Source organism: Haematobia irritans, chromosome 5 (assembly GCF_050003625.1).
Source record: "Haematobia irritans isolate KBUSLIRL chromosome 5, ASM5000362v1, whole genome shotgun sequence".
Classification (NCBI taxonomy): domain Eukaryota; kingdom Metazoa; phylum Arthropoda; class Insecta; order Diptera; family Muscidae; genus Haematobia; species Haematobia irritans.
This window is the reverse complement of record NC_134401.1, coordinates 24,275,484-24,298,491: the sequence shown is the minus strand read 5'-3', so window position 1 is coordinate 24,298,491 and position 23,008 is coordinate 24,275,484. Positions and strand designations below refer to the sequence as shown.

Here is a 23,008-nt window from a genome sequence, read left to right as displayed (position 1 = left end):
CTTCCGCGTATCCAAATATTGATGAATGGTATGACCAACACGTTCCATTTGATATCTTTAAGGCCTCTGCTATCTCGAACAACTTCATTTTTCGGTCATTCAAAATCATTTTGCGGATTTTTTTGATGTTTTCGTCGGTAACCACCTCTTTCGGGCGTCCACTGCGTTCACCGTCCTCCGTGCTCATTTCACCACGCTTGAATTTTGCATACCAATCAATTATTTTTGATTTCCCTGGGGCAGAGTCCAGAAACTCATTATCAAGCCAAGTTTTTGCTTCCACCGTATTTTTTCCCTTCAGAAAACAGTATTTTATCAAAACACGAAATTCCTTTTTTCCATTTTTTTCACAATAACAAAAGTTGCTTCACAAAAGACGCTCTATCTCACAAACTAATTGACTTACAGACGTCAAATTTTGACACGAATCATTTGAAGGTTGGTACTATATAAAAATAATATGCATTTAATACTAGCGACGCCATCTATGTGTCAGACCGGGGACTTATCAGCCAACCTGTTAGACCAAGGAAGGTATAGACATCTCAAATGAATTCACAGCGCTGTAGTTTATCTGCACACCGTAGAGGGCTCTTTTACGTCTGCAATTGAGTGATTTCTTAATTTGGCTTTAATTTATTTTCTTTCCTTTGTTTTTTTTATGTAACACCAAATATTAAAAAAAAAACATAAAATTCAATACATGTACACCTTTTTTGTAGTGCAAATTGACTGATTTGTATGGTAATTCTCGTTTTCCAAAAAGAAATTGAGTCACTTTACTGCGCAATTGAGTGGAATGACTGCGCACTGCAAATAAACAAAACCATGGTGAATTATCAAGGTATGTCTCTATTTTAATTGGTCTATGCTATGATAAGCAATCAGCTGATGACTGAGCACTGCAAATAAACAAAATCATTGTGAATGGACTTGAGACGTCTATACATTTCTTGGCCTATGTACATGACCTGTAATAGCTTTATCATTGGGTTATCTCTTTGTATTTTTTTGCATTTTTAGTTTTTTTTTTTATATATTCTAGTATTCTAAAACAATAAAATATACTAAACCAATTATTATTCTTTATCATTTCAGGTAAAAATACTTTGAAATTTTCCCCCCAATGAACTTGATTTCAAAAATACTATGTTCAGGTAATAACTTTATTGAAATTTCAAACTTTTTCTACATACATAGAATTTTCCCACATTGATTTAAAAATCTTCCATATCATTGTGAATAAGAATCTTGAATATATTGAAAATTGTTTTTATAATATGACTCCAAACTTGGAGATATAAGGCCAATTCCCATCATAATTTAAACATTCTGTCCTTTCACTCGAATATAAGCACTTGAGATCTTTTTGTGATTTTGATCTAACAATAGACAGAATTTATATTTGGTCTCATGGGAAATAAACAATTCCCTTTCGGTGGTTGGGAAATTTATTTAATTACATTAAAATGTATTTTACTGTTGCCTTGAGAACTTCCTGTCTCCATGGGTTGAAGTGAAGTTAGCCTTGGCTATCACATATTCCATATTTCTACACATTCTGGAACACCTAGCGTGACCATTACTTAAGGAAATGGGAAATGTTTAGTAGCCATGAATTTCAATTCTTAAGAGGGAAACGAATACTAGGAGATGGATGGATGATAGCTGATGGCTGACTTAGCTGACTATAAAGAACGGTTACATGCAATGGTTCATCATGGAACAGGTTCAAGTGGTTAGCATAGAACTAAGCAGGAACAAAAATGAAAAATTACTTGTATACATATCCACCACCATCATTCTTCGCGACCGAGGAAATGATAATGATGATCATAATGTTGATAATTGAGTTTTTTTTGTTGGTTTGCTTTATACCTGATGATGATATTTTCCCAAGAAAATTTCTCTGCTACCCTGCTTGGTCATGAAAACATGAAAAGGAAATTGCACTTAAATGCATTGAAACGTAAAGATTGCACAATGATATCGTCTTGGCTATATCGTGGAGGCATTTACCAAATTACTTAAAAATTGTTTATTATGCAAAAGTAGAATTCAAGAACAGGAACTGGGACCCCACAACCAATTATGGCATAAGACCATAGGAAATTTAAATGAACATAAAGTGGAAAGTGTTAAGATACCCAATAGGGTAAGTGTCTCGCTTGTCATGTCATTGGCTTATTTTTGAAAATACCTATCAGCTTGCTTGGCAGGGTGTCATGTGCTGTCAGATATTTGACATCATAACGAAGTTCTCAAAGGCAAAATTTCCACGCTTGTAGATTTAAAGCTATGGAAATTTAAAGACTCAACTCATTTCAAATGCCTAACAAAATTCTATTGCAAAACGCCTGGCGTGACTTAAGTTCTCATGGTACTATCAAAGTCTGCAATATTGCATGCATGATGACAAAAAAACAATACACAACAATTTGCAGATGCATGTTTGAGCAATTGGATAAAAATGAAATTTGTTAAATTGATCATTCACTGGCATTGTACATTTAGAGCATTTATGATTTCACAAAATATGGGAACTTTGTGCCACTTTATGCTTAGTACTAAGTTCGTTTCTGCGAAATACGAATATCTTCATCTATCGCTGTAAATAGGATCTCAGATCCAGGGATGTTACTTATTTATGCCAAATAATATACTTGCCTATTTTTTCGTGCGAAAAATCCAGGGTTGTATAAATATGTGTCTGAAAATACTCAAAACAAGGATTTCGCACACGGATGAAAAAGGCTGTTTTTCATATGTTTGGCTATAAACATTATATGTTTGGAACACAAATTTTTAAACACAATATTTTTGAGTGCAAGCATATAATGTTCATAAACTAGCATAACATGTTTGGGACATATATGTTAATATGTTAGAACATATTATGTTTGGGGCATAAAATGTTTGTAAATATAATATGCTTGGATGCAAACATATATTAATTTAGAAATAGCCTATAAACATATATGTGTTTAGTAGCTTGGAGCGCTATTTAACAGGGAGCGATATTGAATTAAGTTGGTGGTTGTTGCTTGTTATTACAAAATTAACATTTTATTTTTCCTTGGGCAATTGATCAGCTACTTCTTTGATCCTTACAAACTGTATGGTCCGCTGTTCGAATCCCCGTCCGGCAAAAGGTAAAATTAAAATAAAAAATCATACAATTGAATAATTTCTTCTACAATGTTTGTATTACAGAAAAACGTGCTAAGAACTAAAAAATCTCGTGGAAGTGAGAAAGATGTGGGGGAATATACAATTGGGCAGAAACAAAATTTTGAGCATTCAGGTCGAAAACCTATGTTGTTAGCACCTATATTACCTGTTTATTTTCATAATTCGTTATGATTGTAGATATATAAATAAATATATACAATTTTGAGCACAATATTGTTTGGGAGAATTTTTTTTAAGCATATAATATTTTTGGGTGCAAAATGCTTTCAAACATATCATATGGTCACATAATAACATATTGTTTTTTGGAAGACAACATTATTGAATTTGGATGCAAAAATACAAAATGTTTGGAACTTAGACTACCCAAACATATATTGTTTAGACCAATATGCTTTCAAACATATTATATATTGGAAGAGATCAAACATATAAATGTTTGGGCAATACCCAAAAATATATATGCTTGAAGCAAAATATGTTTGGGAGTATATGTTACAGAAGCGATTTTTTGTGAGCGTGCATTTATTCCGCGCTAACGTTTTTTTATAAGGAGTATAACAGGTTTTCGTGCGAAAACGTGATCTTAATACTAGGCTTTAGTGAGAATGTGCCACCAAATGCAATACGTTTTCTACATCTTTGAGAGACCTTTTATTGCATTTTTTTATACCCTCCACCATAGCATGGGCGGTATATTAACTTTGTCATTCCGTTTGTAACACATCGAAATATTGCTCTAAGACCCCATAAAGTATATATATTCTGGGTCGTGGTGAAATTCTAAGGCGATCTAAGCATGCCCGTCAGTCCGTCTGTTGAAATCACGCTATCTTCCGAACGAAGCCAGCTATCGACTTGAAACTTGGCACAAGTAGTTGTTGTTGATGTAGGTCGGATGGTATTGCAAATGGCCCATATCTTTCCACTTCTACGTATAGCCCCCATATAAACGGACCCCCATATTTGGCTTGCGGAGCCTCTAATAGAGGCAAATTTCATCCGATCCGGCTGAAATTTGGTACATGATGTTAGTATATGGTCTTTAACAACCATGCAAAATTGGTCCACATCGGTCCATAATTATATATAGACCCCACGTAAACCGATCCCCAGATTTGACCTCCGAACACGGTTGCCACTCGAACCAAAAATAATCTTCCAAAATTTTGAAATAATTCTACCAAAAAACTACCAACCAAAAAAAAATTTTATAGAAAATTTTTTATAGAAATGTTACTACTGTAGAAAACATTTTAAATACATAAAGTCCGCTTAGAATCGGAAATCCATATTTTTACACTTTATATGCATTTCAATCGAAATACACCCCATATTGAGCATTGAAAACACTTAACAATTTTTGAATCCCTGTTATGATGGATGATTCATTTGCCCATGAATATGAATGAAAACACACACCACGCGACATCATATAAAAACTCACCATCATAGCTATCATTTATTGTGATAAATAATTGTTAAAGCTATAAAGGAAGATACACCCTCAAAAAAATCGCTTCTCTAACATATGTTCCAAACATATTTTGCAGGAAGCACATATATTATTGGATACCGCCGAAACATTAATATGTTTGTTTTATGTGAGCATATTATATGTTTGGAAGCATTTTGAGTCCAAAAATAGTATATGCTTGGAATAATTCCCCAACGAAGATTGTGTTCATTCCCTCACATATTTTTAACTTCCACGAAATTTTTGAGTTCTTCGCATCTTTTTCTGTAATACAAATATGCTGTTTTTTTTTTTTCAAATGTCTATTTTCTTGGTTCCGAATGTCTATTCTCTTTATTCCGAATACTCAATCTACTATTCAAATTAAATAATATTTAGACTTAAGCATACCAAATTTTTGGCCATATTATAAAACAGTTTTCCGAAACAACATACAAGCGGTTTCACAGAAATTGCTCTCATTTCATTCTCTCGCTGTGTTATGTTGATATCTTTTTATTCAACCCTCCCGGTTTCCATCTCTATTTCTTTCTCTATACTAACTCTCTCTCTCTCTGTCGCTCTCTGAATAAAGTATCACAACATATATATGTTTACTCGAAATTTGTAAATTTATATATGTTTACATTCACGCATATTATTTTTATGAAACATTCATGCCCCAAATATAATATATTCTAACATATTAACATATGTGTCCCAAACATTTTGTGTTAGTTTAGGAACATTACATGTTTGCACTTAAATATATTGTGTTTAAAAATTGTGCCCCGAAACACATTTTGTTTATATCGGAACATATGAAAAACATATTTTTCTAACAGTGTATGGATAAACTTTGTTGTAATTAAAAAAATATTTAGTAAATTATAAAAATAACGCGAGATTTAAAAAAAATATGTGGAAACTTAGTTAAACCACCACACACATAATTCTCCCCGACGGGGAATTGAACCCCGGTCTCCCGCGTGACAGGCGGGGATACTAACCACTATACTATCGAGGATTGTGCTGTTCAAGCGAATAAATAATTTTCATAAGGTGAATAGGAATAAAATTACTATAAAAATTAAAAAAAAAAAAAACTTTCCCATACCGGGAATCGAACCCGGGCCTTCTGGGTGAAAGCCAGATATCCTAGCCACTAGACCATATGGGAGGATGGTGTTACGTTGACAAAAAATGAATAAAAGTCGAACGAAAAGAAGATTTGAAATATTTGTACATACTTCATTAATTTTTGAATTCTATAATATATGACTGGTTTTAGTTTTTTTCTCAGTCTTTTATTTGACTTCATAGTTTATTGTCTCTTTGATGAGCATTCAAGATTGTTTATAGCCACCACCATTAGAGGTGGAGAACTATCGATAGTCGGCGCCATCGATAGTCGACGATAATAATTTCACAACCATCGATAGTTGACGATAGTACTATCGATATTCGACGATAGTATCGTCCACAATAATATACATATTTGGTTCGTATTTAAAATTTGTTTAATATTTTAATATGAATATTTTACGATATTAAAGTTATTTGATCCAAAAGGTTTGGTTTAAAAATAAAATAATGTTAAAATTTTTCGCCTCTCGAAAACAATTTGTCCCGCTTTGTTACAGGGATGTTTGTGTCGTACAAAACGGCTCTTTTAAAGTAAGAAGCTACTGAATGTATTGACGATCAACAACTTCTGCTTGTCGGTGCAATATTGGCAGTATCCGCAGAAATAGCTGGAATCAGAGGCTAGAATTTCCAAGCCAGAATAGTATCTTTTTAGATGGTCGTGAAAATTCGATGTGTTTCTGCTCGTTTTATACTTCTTTCCGCAATTAAGGCACTTTGAAAATTATTTGTCCTCTGACCTTTTAAAATATTTCCATACTTGAAAGATTTTATTTTTCTTTTTTCTCTCGGTAGCCAAATCTTTCTCTGAGTCTGTGATGTTCTAATCACATGCCTGACATGGTCGACTCACTGACTGTCATGGGGCTCCGAAGTTTAGCTGAAATTCAACACATAGTCAAAATTCAGAACTACTTTAAAAGTAAATATTACACCTCTTTGGAGAAAGCGATCCATTCCTTTTAATGCTGCAGCAGACGTCACAAAAAAGGAGAATATTTGGTGATGTGAAAGCCAAACTATCGACTAACTATCGATAGTACTATCGAAAATGTCTGGCTGCTATCGATAGTAGCTCGATAGTGCCCAACAATCGCTCTAAGAGGTGATCATGATTCTCTGGGTGTGTGCATTTCGGGCTTTATAGGGGTCTTCAATGAAATTTCCCTAGGGAGGCCTACCGAGGCGTAGAATTTTCCCCTACACCACAATTTAGCGGCGCCATGGTCATTGAAAATTTCTTGAAATTCTTTGAACAATTTTAGCTAAATCACCCAAAAGATTACGTGTTAAGTCAAATAAACTCCCAGTAATTCGCTATAAAAAAAATAACAACATAATTCTGCAAAAAATAATACATAACTCAAAACCAACGACAGGATTACACCACAAAAAACCACAAATTATAATTCGCAATACGATTGATATAATACTAAATTATGCCAGTCACATATTTTAAATATAATTGCTTATTTTACAAGAAACCACAAATGCAACAAATGACAGTGACTGATGGACTGCCGGACTAACTGACATTTTCTTTCAGAATATTATTAAGAAATCACAAACAAATGGTATAAGGAAAGCACATTTTTTCTCTTTTGGCATTTCCACCTAAGAAATATTTTCTGCTATGCAATATCACAAAACTCCAAGCACCTGTCAATTATGCATGCAAAGCGATTTTAAAATACATCAATGCTTTATTAGCAAATAAAAGAAATGTGAAATTATATATGTACATATAAGGAAAAAAACAGTATCTACGTAATATGAGATATTGGTAAGAATACGAATGTCATGGAAACTGTCGATGATGGATAGAAGGGTCCAAGTCCACTTTAATGAAAAATGCTATAGTTTTTTAGTTAATTGAAATTATTAAACGAATACATTGTGATACAACATTTTCTAGTCATTTTATAATAAATTGCAGTGGAATATTCAATATTACATCCACTCCGGTCCAACAGGAAGTGGACGGCCTTCAAGGACCGACAAACCTTCATATCCACACGAAAGTGGCTCTACGATATTTTGGTCCATTCCCGTCGAAGCGCCTCCTTGACATGATCGACAATTAGGTTTTTTTTTTTGTGTCAACCTTACTCCCCAAGATACCCCAGACTCAAGAGCCCAACGGATTGAGATCCTGAGATTTTAGTGGTCATTGTGCAGTAGAAATTAAGCGGGGAACATCCCTTTTAAGTCATTCAATTTTGAATGGCTTCTCATCTGTGAAAACCAAACATTAGTCCTCGGCTTTTTCCAGTCTAAATTTTTTGAGCTTCGGCGACCTCTTGCATTTTTTGGAACTTCAGTGGCTTTAGTCCAATTAGACGAAAAACAAAAGATTTGTTCAGAGCGACAGATCTCACGAAGATTCCGCCTACGTTAAATGTATCGGCTGATCTGATGGATTATCAGCGCCGAACACACTTCTTATGTTTTTCCGAAGTCATAATTTTAGCATGTAATTTTTTAAATATTCTTCTATTCTCTTACCGAACTGCGGATTCATTTCAATTTTGTAATTCAATTAGGATTCCTCTACGTTTGAATGGGGTAGATTCATATTCAAGTCTCAATACCCACTTTAACTTTGAGAGCGTCAGACCTCATGAAGATTCTGTCCGTTTCTTTCGTAATAGCTTCTGTTACACATTTAGGATTTTTTGGCGGATACATTAAACTAGTGGGGAAGATAGAAGGTCCTTTTTGAATGCAATGCAATCTCTTCATGATTCTATCATGTGATTTTTTGTATTCTCTTGACGAACTGTGGTTCCTTTTCTATATTGTAATACAACTCACATTCAAGTTCAATACCCACTTTAGTAGGTCTCATGAAGATTCCGTCTTTGGTAGACATGACGACTAATCTCATTTGTTGGATCCGTTCTCGCGATTTGTTCAGCTCGCGAGCAGTTTTCTACATTTGTCACGTGGATTGCGAACAAACGATAGACACTTGTGGTTTTCCAGCAAAGACACTGTCACGCTTGAATTTCATCACTAATAAAATTATTCTGAAAGCAATAGATCGAAATACTTTTGTAAGCTTGTAAACAAAGAAATGAAATGTCCATGGAATAAATCTGTCAGTTGTAAGATGAGCGGCTTAGGAATGACGGCAAGCTGAATTTGGTTGCAATTCAAATCAGCCACCCCGTATTTTATGAAATTTAGATTTCACGTCTTTTTTCACGTGGAAAAATATACATATTTTGTCCATTCAATATTTATACTATTTATTTTTATGTTTACCATTGGAAAAGAACAAACAGAATAAATTAAAATGGAATGGATTTTTTAACGAAATTATGATTATCTTTCACTAAAGAACACCAGCCGATCGAGAAATAAAAGTAACCGCATAAGCAAATAAAAATGACAGAATATCACTACATCGTGGTACTTTCTTACGTATCACAGTGGGGTAAATTGTGACAAATATAAAGAGAATCATTTACAAATTTGGTGGCATCCATACAAACCAACGACTGTAGCAGTCATACAATTAATTAATTAGATCCTACTAAGTACCTTTTAAAAAGTAAAATTTGATTTTTTTAATTTATTTTACATTTTATTTATTTTATGGCAGACTACAGTTGATAAATTTTCTTTTTTTAATACAAATGCTTTAAAACTATGAACTATTTTATTTTCTTTCAAAAGCCCAGTTTTTACGAAATATGTTTCTATAAGACTTTTTATATCCGTATGTGTTTAAATTTTAATTTTTTTTCCTTAACAACAACGCTACTCCCTTTACCCTACTGTTCATAAATTCACTTGGTATTGATATTCCCAACCAGCACGCCGCCATCAACAACACCAACATGCCGTTGAACAACCAGCAACTTCTGGCCAAGCATACAATATTGATAGTTATCTGAAATTTACAATGGATTACTGTATGAACGATTGTCTGAAGGAGTGAATGAATGAAAATGGGTCGTTTAGATCGGTGCGGTTAAGTATGGTGGAGCATATGTCTACGATCACTAAAGAAGTGTGCCTCTTGATGTATTATTAATACATGGACTATTGTTGCTTGGCTATGGATAAACTTATGATTTATGATGATTTGCATACAAAACTCAGAAAACTTAATGAAAACCGTAAAAACCAAAAAGTGCTAGAATTTTTTTTTTATAATTTTCAAAGAAATTAACGGTTGTTCTCATTTTTCCCTGTTGTTCGAATCTCTGGTAAAAAAGTCAATAAACAAATTTAAAATATATATTTATTAAAAATATGTTCGGATTGTAATTGCATGACTGCACAAAATGTTTCGGAGAAAGTGAAAAATGTCAACTGCTACTTCAGCAGTCACAATTTGACATCTTCTTCGCAGAAATAGTAGCCATAATCATCTGATGGGGGTAATGCGCAAGCGCATGGCAGCCCGGATTATCTCGATCCTAAGTTCAATGGAAGATGGTTGAAGTTAGAGTTTCATCTTGTGTCTTTCTTTTTTGTCGCCTTCTGAGAAGTGACAATTGAAGTGTTTTACCGCCAGCACCTTCATACAAATTAAATGCCAATAACAATGGAGGCAACTTCTGTCTTTTCCTATCGGGAAAATTGATTTGTATAACCGCAAAAAAAAAATACTTATGGCTATCTGCCAAACGATCATTGAACATAACAACAATTATGGAAAAAAATCTAAATTTCCCAGTGAAAAAGAAATTGTATACCAGCACATCGAAAGGAAAACTTGTTGAAAACAAACTTGAAAATTGTGCGTGGAAACTTGTTTCGTTGTAGCGATAATGTTTGCTGTTTTCTACATCAATTATCCATACCTTGAGTGACGGCTCTGGAGTTTTGGTGGAGTTCATCTATGCATCCATCCATGTGCTAAACCCACTTATATTTACAGCAGTTTTCTTCAAATAATACTGTCCGTCCGTTAGTAAAGCATGGAACGTTTAAGCGCCAAACCAACTCAAGTCATCAGGCTGTATAGCAACTAAGCTATTGGAACAGTGTATCTTATTGGTTATTAACCTTTAGTTCACCACTAATGACCAATTAGAAGAAATAACAAACAATGTTAGTGTATTTTACGATACAAGGGGATCTTAATAAAAAATACAATCATGTTATTGGATATATTTAGGCAATAACAATGAATGGTTCATGCCTTTTTAGTAGAAAGAAGAAATTGAGACCTACAATGTTCCGCGTTTCATGGAATAGGTACCTATTAAGAATTTCAAATGCGATGGTAGAATAGCCGCTAAATTCAAATAAATATTTTACAAGGTTAGTTATATAAATTATTCCTCGCCAGTATAGCTATGAGAGCAACAGGTCTCATGAAGATTCCGTCTATGTTGAACACATCGGATGATTTGATGGCTCTGTTTATAATGACTTCTGTCCTCCGATTCTATTGCGAGCGTAGATTATCACAATTATTAGTTTTGAACACAATTATTATTTTTTTTTAGTAGGATGTATCACCCCGAAATGTGTAGAAGGAAGGTCCTTTTTGAACGCAATGCCATCTCTTCCGAAGTCATAATTCTAAAATGTCCTATTGTAAATATTTTCCTGTCATACTCTTCGGCTAACTGCGGATCCTTTTCTGTTTTCTTATTCAATTCGAATACCTTTTCTCAGATGCTTAGGAATCCCTAAGGTTTCGTGCAGAATATTAATAATTCCACTTGCAATCCTTGTGCTAGCTAGTAGGAATTACATATATAGGATTTCCATCTAGAGAGATTCTAAGACGCATTATGTTCTGTTGGAGAACTCACTGATCTTCTAAAGTACTCCTAGAAAGTCAGTCAAACTTTTGGAAATCCGAAGAATTTCGTTAAGTTGCATATGTATATATACATATAACATAATTGGAGGCCTCTTGCCGACTCAATGTAAGTTGTACGGGTCCTAGTGGCTGATTTGATCGTGTCTGAAACAAATTTACAAATCGGGGGTTTGGCTTAGTAAAGATATTTTATTTTTGCGTTAAATGTCATATTAATATAAAACATTCTATACTTACCTTTTAGGTATTTAAATAGAAATATCAACTTGATTTTTTTAAGGAAAGGATATTTGCAGCCTCATATGCTTTATTGAACATATCACTTTTGCAGAGTTGCCCGATAATGCTTTTATGAACGTGATGCAGCGCGGAAATTATTTCCGAAAAGACTTAAATAAACTAAAATTGGGATTTTTAGATAATTACCAGACAATTATTTTAAATATATGGTACACAAGTATATCATTGTTAAGTTATGGAATTTGGTCACTGGGCATTCATAAGTGTCATTACTTTCAGTCATTGCATTCTTTCTAAATTTGTCAAAAAGTTAACTAAATGATTAGCCAATATCGGGATGCTGGCATATATTTTGTGCTGTTCATGACTATATATCGATATAATCATTTTTATTGCATTCTTTCTATAGGATTTGACAACAATTTACAAAGTAATTGTTTTTATATTCTGCTATCAGACATGCATTTAGCTGATGTGTTCTTAGATTTGACCCAATATCCATTAATAAGTCCCGACACTACCACAGTCATTACATTCTTCTGTAATCGGCTATAAAAACGTTTTTTAGCTTAGATTTTAAGCTAAGGTTAATGTTAAGGTCATTTCGGGCTTTCCATGAAAAAACTCATCAATGCTATACGAAATACAAGCCGACCACACAAGCGAATTATCCCGCAAATGGTTAACACCGACGTTTATTACCCTTCATTGCAAAGCGTAAAATGTGGTAATTTAATGTTAGTCCATTAGGTTGTTATTTTCTTAGTTTAGTGTAGTTCTTTTTTTTCATCATTTAAAAGATTTTATGCTTAGCTTTCAGTTTTCGAGCTTTAGTTTGACAATAAAATTTAAAATTTTATGAGTATTTAAGCAGTCTACATCAAAAATGATTTTTCAGCAATTTCAAAAGTTTTTGGCTGCACTTTAAAGTGATTCATGGCAAAACCATCTGTCCATTTCCCAACTTCGATCAGACAGGGAAAAACAGAAGCCAATGTAGACAAACAACGAATATACTTGGTAAAAACATTTACATAATTATTGTCTCAGAGAAGATATCGCACCAAACGGAACAAATGAATTAGTATTACCGTGTTCATATTCATCAGACCCAAGATGATGACAGCCTTAAGCCGAAGTAATAAAGTCTTTGTTTTGTGTACATCAACATAACCTTCGTAAAGATATGCATAATACTTTACATACCTGTCATATTTGCAAACATCATTAACTAATGAATTTCTTTCCTACATTTTTTTTCTTATCTTTTTAGTGAATTTTCCTCAATTTCCCATAGTTATCAAATGGCTCCCAGCGTTTGTCAAAATTCACCTAAATTGCCACCACACAATAATACCCAATCTGGCGTCCATAGTGGAGGAGGTGGCAGCGCTGGAGGAAGTAATAAAGGAGTTGGTGGTGCTGGAGCTGCCGCCGTTGGTTCATCTTCAATTACACAACGCAGCAATTGTGGCAGTAGTAGCATAAATGGTTCAATGGCTTCATACAAAATGTCAACAACATCTGAAACAAGCTGGTCTCAGACGGTCTTCAGCAAGGTAAGTTAAAAAATATAGTAGGCGAAAAAAAATTTTCCCGTACCGGGAATCGAACCCGGGCCTTCCGGGTGAGAGCCGGATATCCTAACCACTAGACAATACGGGACTGTTAGCACAAAGTGGCAGAAATAACAATAAACACGAACGTTAAGCCATTTACTCAACACCGCAGATACGAGCATATGAGAAAGAAAGGGATAGCACCAAAGTTGTATATTATGTTAAAAATACAACAATCGTGGTAGAATAGAATTCAACACACGTCGAGGGTGAATACAACACGCACACATATCTTGTTTGTGTTCTCAGTGAATGCTAAAAATAACAAAGATGATTCCACATGGTTGTGTTGAAGGGTAGTAAAAAAATGAAATTTTAAAAACAAAACAATTACTTGCAGAAAAATTAAAAAAAAAAAACTCGAAGAAAACTTATAACTGAATTACTTTTTTTGTTTATAAAGCTAGGAAAAATGGATGTTCTGAGTTTTATCTATAAGCAAAGCACTAATGGAAAATATAAATCCTACACATTAATGCAACTAACTATGACTGAATGATAAATTTTTAATGTAGATTCTCGAATATAAAGAACAGTACAAAAATTCACCAAATTGGAAGCAGGCTTTTACTATCATTAGCAAAAAGTCGACTGATGCCAACAACACGCGGTGTTCCCAAGCGGTCCCCCATCTAAGTACTAACCGCGCCCGACGCTGCTTAATTTCGGTGATCGGACGAGAACCGATGTACTCAGCGTGGTATGGTCGTTGGCGAAAGATGTTGGACTATTTGTCTTCATATTCATCAACCACGAAATTTAAACCTATGCTTAAAGACCGATATGTACCTCTAGCAGAAATTGTCGCTATCCAAAAGAAATGCCTTGCCATATTTGATAACGAAAATTCCGTGAAGTGTTATTATCGATTGTTTGTATTATGCTATAGTTGCATACCGAGCTTAAGTCCTACATGCATCTCTACCGAAAATTTCGTTTTTGGTTGCCTACAATATAGGTTAACTGTGAAATTGAGCAGACAAAAACTCACAAAATTGATTTAATATAAATGGGCACCAGTTCTGGCGTTTACAATTGACAAAAAGTTGACTAATGCCAACAACACGCGGTGTTCCCAAGCGGTCCCCCATCTAAGTACTAACCGCGCCCGACGCTGCTTAATTTCGGTGATCCGACGAGAACCGATGTACTCAGCGTGGTATGGTCGTTGGCGAAAGAAGCTCGACTATTCCGCTTCATATAATCAACTAGCAGCATTCTTTTATATACAATTGAATGAAGTAGTGTTTCTGTTCCAACGATAATGTTTAAGTTAAATACCTGTTTGGAAATGTTAAACATATGTCTAAGAAACAAATGACAATGCCCATAATGTAATTTCCGAATATTTCAAACCTTGAAAACTAATGGGTTCATTCAAAATGTCATTCCATAATAATTATTAATAAAAATTTCTATGCTAAAGTACATCCTTTACTTTTACTTTTTTCAAAAAGCTACAAATGACCAGGTATAGTTGTTATTTAAAACGTGTGTATAAAATTATAAGCAATATTAAAATCAAATATTTTCTTTTAAGAGTAATAAAGCCTTCGTAGTAGTGGAGAAACGATAGAAATGAATATAAAAAAAGTTGAACGATGCCAACAACACGCGGTGTTCCCAAGCGGTCCACCATCTAAGTACTAACCGCGCCCGACGCTGCTTAATTTCGGTGATCGGACGAGAACCGATGTACTCAGCGTGGTATGGTCGTTGGCGGAAGATGTACGACTATTTGCCTTCATATTCATCAACTACGAAATTTAAGCTTATGCTTAAAGACCGGTATACACCTCTAGCGGAAATTCTCACTATCCATAAGGAATGCCTTGCCATATTTGATAACGAAAATTCCGTGAAGCGTTATTATCGATTGTTTACATTTTGCTCACATAAGAAATACTTGGCGAAACCGTGTTATTGGTTGGAAATGGTTATTTTTGAGCGATAACTCTGAATATTTGTAAAGGAAATTCATGGTGTATGCCAATAAGGCAATCTTGCAGTATGTTTTTAAGGGAATCATATATTTCGCTAAAGGTGCATCGCGCGCTTAGGGGTATGGTCACACTAGACAAATATTTGCCCAAAATGAATGCAAAATTTTTTCCAGGAACAATTTAAAAATAAAATATGTGCATACGTACGTCTACAGAGTGTATATATTTTACAGTTGTGAGAAATTTCGAGGAAATAACAGCGGCCCCCATCTAAATACTAACCGCGTCCGACGCTGCCTAATTTCGATGATCGGACGAGAACCTATGTACTCAGCGTGTTAGGCCTTACAATATGAATGAAGTTTATGAATGTATACCGACCAAGAAGAGAAAATCAATATGAGAGTGTTTCATCACTTGTAAATAAATATTCAGCTAAATTTGTGCTATTCGTTGGCGAAAATTAATTGGGGAGCCTTCAAAAAAAAAAAAATAAAATTGATCCCAATAATAGAAAGATTCTATAAATGCTTAGTTAAATTAAAAATTCTTTTTCATTTCATAGGAAAATCAGAGACCACCTGTATACAATCCCGAAGATTATGTTGTGGCTTTGAAAAAGTTTGGTAAACGACAAAGTGGAGCCAATCCAAGATCCATATATGATGCCAATGAGGTAGCGCCACCTGAAGACAATTTCAAATCGGCAACATTGCCGCATAAGCACTCGGATTACAAGTACGAACAATTTTCAAAATGAAATCCTTTTGTTCAGAATAAATAAATGTTATTCATACCATAACTTTTCAGAAGTCCCATAATGGGTCCAGTATCCAGCGATAGTGAAATGTCATTAAGGCAATTTTCCACAATAACGGATTTGCTAACAAAATTAAGGGCTGATTTAAGGGTATCTTTTCCAAGGTAAGATTATAGTTTACTATTTATTATACGTTATGACTGATAATATTGTTTTTTTTTTAGCTTTGTTCAAGAATTTGTGGCCACACCATCTGATGGAGTTAGTTTACTGCTCGAGGTTTTACGATCTATTCAATTATCACAGGCAGTTAATGCTCCCATTACAGTAATTGGCAATACTGGTACTATGCCCAGAAATTCGCAAAGTTATCAACGTCGAGCTTTATTAGATGAGTTGGCATGTTTGTAAGTATAATCAAATGCAAGGGATCGGGGATTCTTTGAAATGTACAGTGTTTTTTTAACTTCAATAATATGGGAAAATCTTGTATAAAGCTTTTTAAAGCATAAAGTCCAGATGGGCTAGGGATGGTTGGATGCCTTCAGGTCTATTTGACCGGTTATAAAAACTGTTGAGACAATGAAGCATCGTCGCTAAGGAAGATGATAGTATCCTCTTATTAACTCCGAGTATTGGAGTACTTTCGGAGAACATCCAGCTGTCGAGAAAGTAATTCCAAACCATCATGAACAAGGAAGGAGATAGTATCCTCCCATTCAGCACAGAGATTTGAGCACCTTCACATGACCATCAATTAGTATCCACTAAGTGCCACTGAGATTTTCAGCTGGCCGACCAAATTGTAGCGGAAAATTCAAGTGTCCTTTAGAGTTTTAAATCGTTCTATATCCTGGACCCTATATAATTACCTCTGTATTACTAGAGTAATTATACAGTGAAACCTCTGAATTCTCCTAAATTTTGTCCACATTTGTCCAATTATGACAGGTTAATTTTAATGAACTCATCTAGTAAACATCCCCAGACAACTGTCCATATTTGGAAGGTGTCCGGTTTTCAGAATGTTAATGTTTGAGAGGTTTCACTGTATATATATATTTTATATCCAGTAGGAATGGAGACAAATATTGTTTTTATTCCGTGAAAATCTTCTTATAGAGGACTTACGGATTTCCGCTTTAAGACTCTGGAAAGAATAACCAATCAGACCGCTTTAAATCCATCGGACCTAAAAGAATTAAGTCTGTCAGCAGGACTAATCTCTCTAAAGTGTCCGATTTTCATAATTGGAGAATAAGCAAACGAAAATATACTAGATCGTATCTAGGTTTCTAGGTCAATATGGAAGAAAGACCGAATATGGAATTGCTGGAGTACTGGATAGATTCAACAATTCCGGGAATACTGGCAGTTTTCTCATCATCCGATTAGTATTGAACTGATAACGAGGTATTCTTCCATTACAAACATGAAATGAAATTGACTTATTGGCATTTAAACTAAATCTCTAAACATTTATACCAAGCTCAAGACTGTGTAGATTGACAGTCTATATCAACAATTCCGGGAATAATGACAGGTTTCTCATCATCCGATTATTATTGAACTGAGGTATAAATTTCATGATAACGATGTTATCGACTTTTCTTCCATTACAAACATGGGGTGAAAATGCCTTATTGACGTTTAAACTAAATCTTCTCTAAAAATGTATACCGAGCTCAAAACTGTATTAATGGATTAACAGAACTATAGCAAAAGGTGGACAAAGTACCCAGTCCAAACCTTCGCAACTGCTAACCATTTTCCCAATAATTTTCTTTGATCTGCTGCATTGTTGTTCATTATCTTTTAGGCAATGTTTAAATATTTGCTGTTCCCGTTCATTGGAAGCCACATCACGTTTGGGAACAACTCCCGTCGGTTTAATGCCTTTGGCTTCCTCAGCCACGGGACAAGGTATAAGAGCTAGGATTTTGGCTATGCAGTTGATGGCTAATGCTTGCGATAAAAACTCATTTGGTCATGGTAATCAGAAATTTGCCAATGCAGGTCATACAGCAATTTCAGAAGCAATGTCTACATTGCGTTTAAGATGTAGTGAACCGGTACGTTTTCGTTTACTAATGGGTATGCTGAATAGTGGAGGTGGTTCGGGAGAGTTACAAGCGGTGGGAGTTAAGTAAGTAGAATTCGTTATAATATCCTGATAGTAAATTTATGACGCTTTTCTTTTGATGTAGGTTTATTAATGCCTTTTTGGAAAGCTCCGAGAATCTTCAACAACGTTTATATTTGCAAGCTGAATTATTTCAGGCTGGTTTCGATCCGAATAATTTGGCCAAGGTATTTACGGGTTTTATTTAATTTTTTTTTTAGTAGAACCTTTAAAACCTTTCGCTATCTTTAGACAATATCCTCGTCTTCACCTTGGTTGGATGTCTTGCGCCAAGAATTAAAGAAATTCCATGACATTTATGTTGATGTTGACAAGATGATTACCCAATCACGTGAAGCTGATAGGGTACGTAGCCAAATGGTTATCCTGGAGAGACGAGTTCAAATACTGCACGAGGAGAAAGCTGTCTTGACCTCCATGGAAAGAAGATTACAAGAACGTTGTGCTGAATTGCAAAGGGAAATATTCCGCCTACAGGGAGCCCAAAATGAGAACACCTTTAAATCTTTAGATAAACAGCCAGTAACATTGCCACGTCATATACCACCTGGGAAACAACAACCACCAGATTCTTCAGAACATGAAGATGAAGGCATAAGCAGTTCCGATACGGGACCTTCATTATCACCAGTGCCCATTTTGGTTTTGCCTCAGCATAACGGTAAGAAGATGCCCGAGAATACCAAACTACAGACAGATCCAGCCATTGAAGATGCCATGGAAGAATTGGATAATGTTGTTAATGAAGCCGAAAAGCAATTGTCTCATAGCGGATGTAAGTTTTCCAAACTATCCAAAGAAGCCAAGGAAAAAGAAATAGTACCGGTGAATATAGTACCACAACCACCCAGGAAATCCAGATCTTTGGCCCATTTAGTACAACCAGATGGTTCGGATATAGATGGCTCAGAATATGGGATGTTATTAATGCAAAAAACTGTAAATGCCAATCAGGAAGTGGCTGCCCTGAAGACATTCTTCGATGAAAGTGATTATGTTATTCAAGATCAAGATAAATCCTATCACAGATCCATCTTGGATTCACCAGAAATACCAGAGTCAGCTGGCACTAAACACCTCTCAAACAATACCACTCGAGAACTCCTGGATGTTATTATGAATGCCCGCCATTGTGAAGATGATCCCACAATGAAAGCTTTAAGAGAAGGTTCCCACTGCCCTGAGGAGGAGCCAGATCCCAATGCAATAAATATGAATGGGGCTCCAAAGAGGGAAAGCTTTACTGAGACCAATGGTGTACCACCTCAACAGTTCAATGGTGTCTTTTTTATGACCGGCATGAATACGGCTCAGAAATATCCTAAACCTGATTTGACCGCAGCCCTACAGGCTAGGAGAGTTACCAAGAATGTTGAACGTTTAGAGGCGGTGTTTGCTAGCCATAATGAAGCCTACCACGAGGCCGATCAACAGAATGGCAAAAGAACCAGCCTAATGCCTAGTAATCGTGAAAAATCGAAATCGAATCAACAAATCTATTTTGGCAGTAATCCCACCATACGCATTGGTCCATATAATCCTACGCATAATTCAAGACCAGATCTATTGAATAATAATCACAATGTGACCACAAGAACGCGGTCATATACCCAAGGATCCAAAGTTACCGATATACCATCAGGTCTATATTAAAATTGGAAGTAAAATTTGATCTTGAATATAAGTTAGGTTTTCTTTATAGAATTAAATACTCAAAACTCTGTTTATTTTGTGCAATCACTATGTAAACATAAATATCAGAAATTTTAATTAAAAACTTTAAATTATTATAAGACTTTATTTACTAATTTATTAAACAGAAAATCCTGAAAAATATATTAGAATAGGTTTTGCTATATTTACATTTATGTAGAAATCAAAATATTTTTTTTTTTCATGAAATATATATAGTGTTTATAAATTAATTTAAAAAAATCCACTTCTTTTTCGATAACAAAAATATACATATATCCCAATAAAATCTTTTGAAATTATAATAAATTTAATACAAAAAAAAATAATATTTAGTCAACATCACTTGGATAAAGCTTTTTAATCAACTATTTATTACTAACTAAATTTTCAATTTTGTTTGATTTTTCCCATTTCGTATTTATATATACATACATTTAGTTTATAATTTATATAAATAAAATTAATAATAAAAGCTAATCTTTAAATTCAATAAATATAAGTATTATTTAATAAGTTTATTTTTTGTTATCTAAGGATTCCTCATATATGTCTATTCTTTTAACTTGGTAAAATTCTAAAAATATATTAAGAATTTTATTTTAAGTTCAAATATCCCTTTTACTATTATCTCGTATATATTTTCTTAGATTCTAGTACACATTTAAAATGCACAGTAATTATGTTTTGCGAAATTACAAAACACTTTACTAACTTTTCTTTTAAGCAAATATTAGCACAAGTGTTTTTCTTTCCCTTGAAAATTCAAAAGCAAATTATCTCCCCTTTTTCTATTTAAGATTTATGCAAAATAATTTTTTCAAAATAAAATGTTTAGTTATTTTTGTATAATATAAAAAAAATCATATTTTTTATTCGTTGTCTTATTTTCCAGTTGCACTCTTTCTTTCACAAGTATTTGGTCCTATCTTTCATAATTATATTTCCGGCACATTTATTTTTACACTTAATAAAATACATAAGATTGATTGTGTTGGATTATATACCAAGGTTTGTATGCGACTTCTAACGCAGATCAGTGTATTGAAGAAAATGTAAGCCTGCTATACAGTCGAGAATAAGTCTCCACGGAATTTTCCTAAAAAGCTTTCGTATGGGTAGCAAACTTTCCTAGAGGTGCAACCGAAATTAAAGGCTGTTTTGCCTCTCAAAGCTCGGTTTGCAGCTCTAAAAAACAATTCGCTACCCATAAAAAATGCATAAGCTCATTTTGATAGCGAAATTTTCTTTGACACAATGTTATCGATTTTTTATATATTCTCCCATAAGAAACCCATGCCAAAACCGGATTATTGATATGAAACCGATATTTTCGCAAGAGCATAAGGGGCTTTATCGGAGAAAATATTAATAAACGATAACATCGTAATGAAAATTTTCGTTTAAGCATTTCTTGTTGAAATTGCGAAATGTCGAAATGTAATTCTTATGTAAACAATCAATAATAACTCTCCACAATATGTTTGTTAGGAAAAATGTCTATGTATTACTTATGGGTAGCAAAAATTTCGCTACAGCTTCATACAGGACTTTAGGATGAGTTAATTTATCAGTTCATATATGATACACATATGAACTAAAAAATGCGCAAACCTGTTTGTCATCCACGAAGCACTTCTATGGGAAATTTCCACTACCCATTAGAAATGCATTGGTGTATTTGCTAATGAAAATTCCGTTTAGCGTTATTATCCATTTTTGACATTGTGCTCCCTTAAGAAATACATATAATACATATCGGCAAATGAAATTTCTGATAGTGGTACAAAGCAACATTAAAGCCCAATGTACATATTTACCCAGCAAAAAAATTTTGGAAGTCCTTCTTAAGGCACAACTTTAAAAGCACTTCCAAAAATGTCCTCCCAAAGATGTTCTTTATTTGAACTGCACAGGAAGTTCATTTGAGTCAATTTTTTATAACTCGCCTTTTTCATATTTTTAATGGGAAATTTAAAATGTTATTGTTTCAAATGGGTTAAAAACAGGTTAAAAATTAATAAAATACGGCAAATTATTCAACTTTTGCCAAAAAAAAATGCTAAATCCTTTCTAGAAAAATTGCGAATTTTTGAAAATATTTGATGTCAGACAAGCGTTATAATGCATTGTTCCAGACAAGCGTTATAATGCATTAAAATTCATAAAAACATTAAAAATTAAAAATTATTTATTCGTCAAAATATCACAAAATTTCTTTATTCACATCCAAATCACTGGATTCGCATCACACCTTAAGAAGTGATGTAAATTCAGTGCAATGGCTGTTGAAATGGTGGACATCCGTCCTATGGCAAGCCCATGTTAAAATCATCGCTTCTGCGCCAATTTTGCACCACTTCCGAATCCAAAAAGACCCTCCACCATAGGATGGGCGTAAATTAACTTTGTCATTCCGTTTGTAACACATCAAAATATTGCTCTAAGACCCCATAAAGTAAAGGGTGATTTGTTAAGAGCTTGATAACTTTTTTTTTAAAAAAAACGCCTAAAATTTGCAAAATCTCATCGGTTCTTTATTTGAAACGTTAGATTGGTCCATGACATTTACTTTTTGAAGATAATTTCATTTAAATGTTGACCGCGGCTGCGTCTTAGGTGGTCCATTCGGAAAGTCCAATTTTGGTCAACTTTTTCGAGCATTTCGGCCGGAATAGCCCGAATTTCTTCGGAAATGTTGTCTACCAAAGCTGGAATAGTTGCTGGCTTATTTCTGTAGACTTTAGACTTGACGTAGCCCCACAAAAAATAGTCTAAAGGCGTCAAATCGCATGATCTTGGTGGCCAACTTACCGGTCCATTTCTTGAGATGAATTGTTCTCCGAAGTTTTCCCTCAAAATGGCCATAGAATCGCGAGCTGTGTGGCATGTAGCGCCATCTTGTTGAAACCACATGTCAACCAAGTTCAGTTCTTCCATTTTTGGCAACAAAAAGTTTGTTAGCATCGAACGATAGCGATCGCCATTCACCGTAACGTTGCGTCCAACAGCATCTTTGAAAAAAT

At 34.3% G+C, this 23,008-nt stretch overlaps 1 protein-coding gene and 5 non-coding genes across 10 annotated transcripts in view; 1 reads left to right on the top strand and 5 right to left on the bottom strand.

Annotated features, from left to right (window-relative positions):
* The window catches only part of mwh (multiple wing hairs), a 446,956-nt gene extending 426,636 nt beyond the window's left edge, over nt 1–20,320 (top strand). For 2 of the 5 annotated variants that reach the window (XM_075308857.1, XM_075308856.1), the window contains exons 4-10: nt 13,099–13,384; nt 15,953–16,125; nt 16,198–16,311; nt 16,372–16,554; nt 17,967–18,293; nt 18,355–18,457; nt 18,522–20,320. In XM_075308857.1, the coding sequence (XP_075164972.1) occupies nt 13,099–13,384; nt 15,953–16,125; nt 16,198–16,311; nt 16,372–16,554; nt 17,967–18,293; nt 18,355–18,457; nt 18,522–19,943 (2,608 nt within the window). In that variant the 3' untranslated portion in view covers nt 19,944–20,320. Of the gene's footprint in view, nt 1–1,098; nt 1,158–12,824; nt 12,964–13,098; nt 13,385–15,952; nt 16,126–16,197; nt 16,312–16,371; nt 16,555–17,966; nt 18,294–18,354; nt 18,458–18,521 lie in introns of those variants that run through there. The other 3 variants (XM_075308858.1, XM_075308860.1, XM_075308859.1) reach the window with 3 other exon arrangements.
* TRNAE-UUC (transfer RNA glutamic acid (anticodon UUC)) lies at nt 5,757–5,828 on the bottom strand. The gene has a single exon. It is a non-coding gene; the product is annotated as a tRNA-Glu (tRNA).
* TRNAE-CUC (transfer RNA glutamic acid (anticodon CUC)) lies at nt 13,419–13,490 on the bottom strand. Its single transcript has one exon. It is a non-coding gene; the product is annotated as a tRNA-Glu (tRNA).
* Nucleotides 14,040–14,158, bottom strand: LOC142242039 (5S ribosomal RNA). The gene has a single exon (XR_012723928.1). It is a non-coding gene; the product is annotated as a 5S ribosomal RNA (ribosomal RNA).
* On the bottom strand, nt 14,499–14,617 carry LOC142242239 (5S ribosomal RNA). The gene has a single exon (XR_012724078.1). It is a non-coding gene; the product is annotated as a 5S ribosomal RNA (ribosomal RNA).
* LOC142242044 (5S ribosomal RNA) lies at nt 15,047–15,165 on the bottom strand. The gene has a single exon (XR_012723933.1). It is a non-coding gene; the product is annotated as a 5S ribosomal RNA (ribosomal RNA).
* Nucleotides 20,321–23,008: the final 2,688 nt, after the last annotated feature.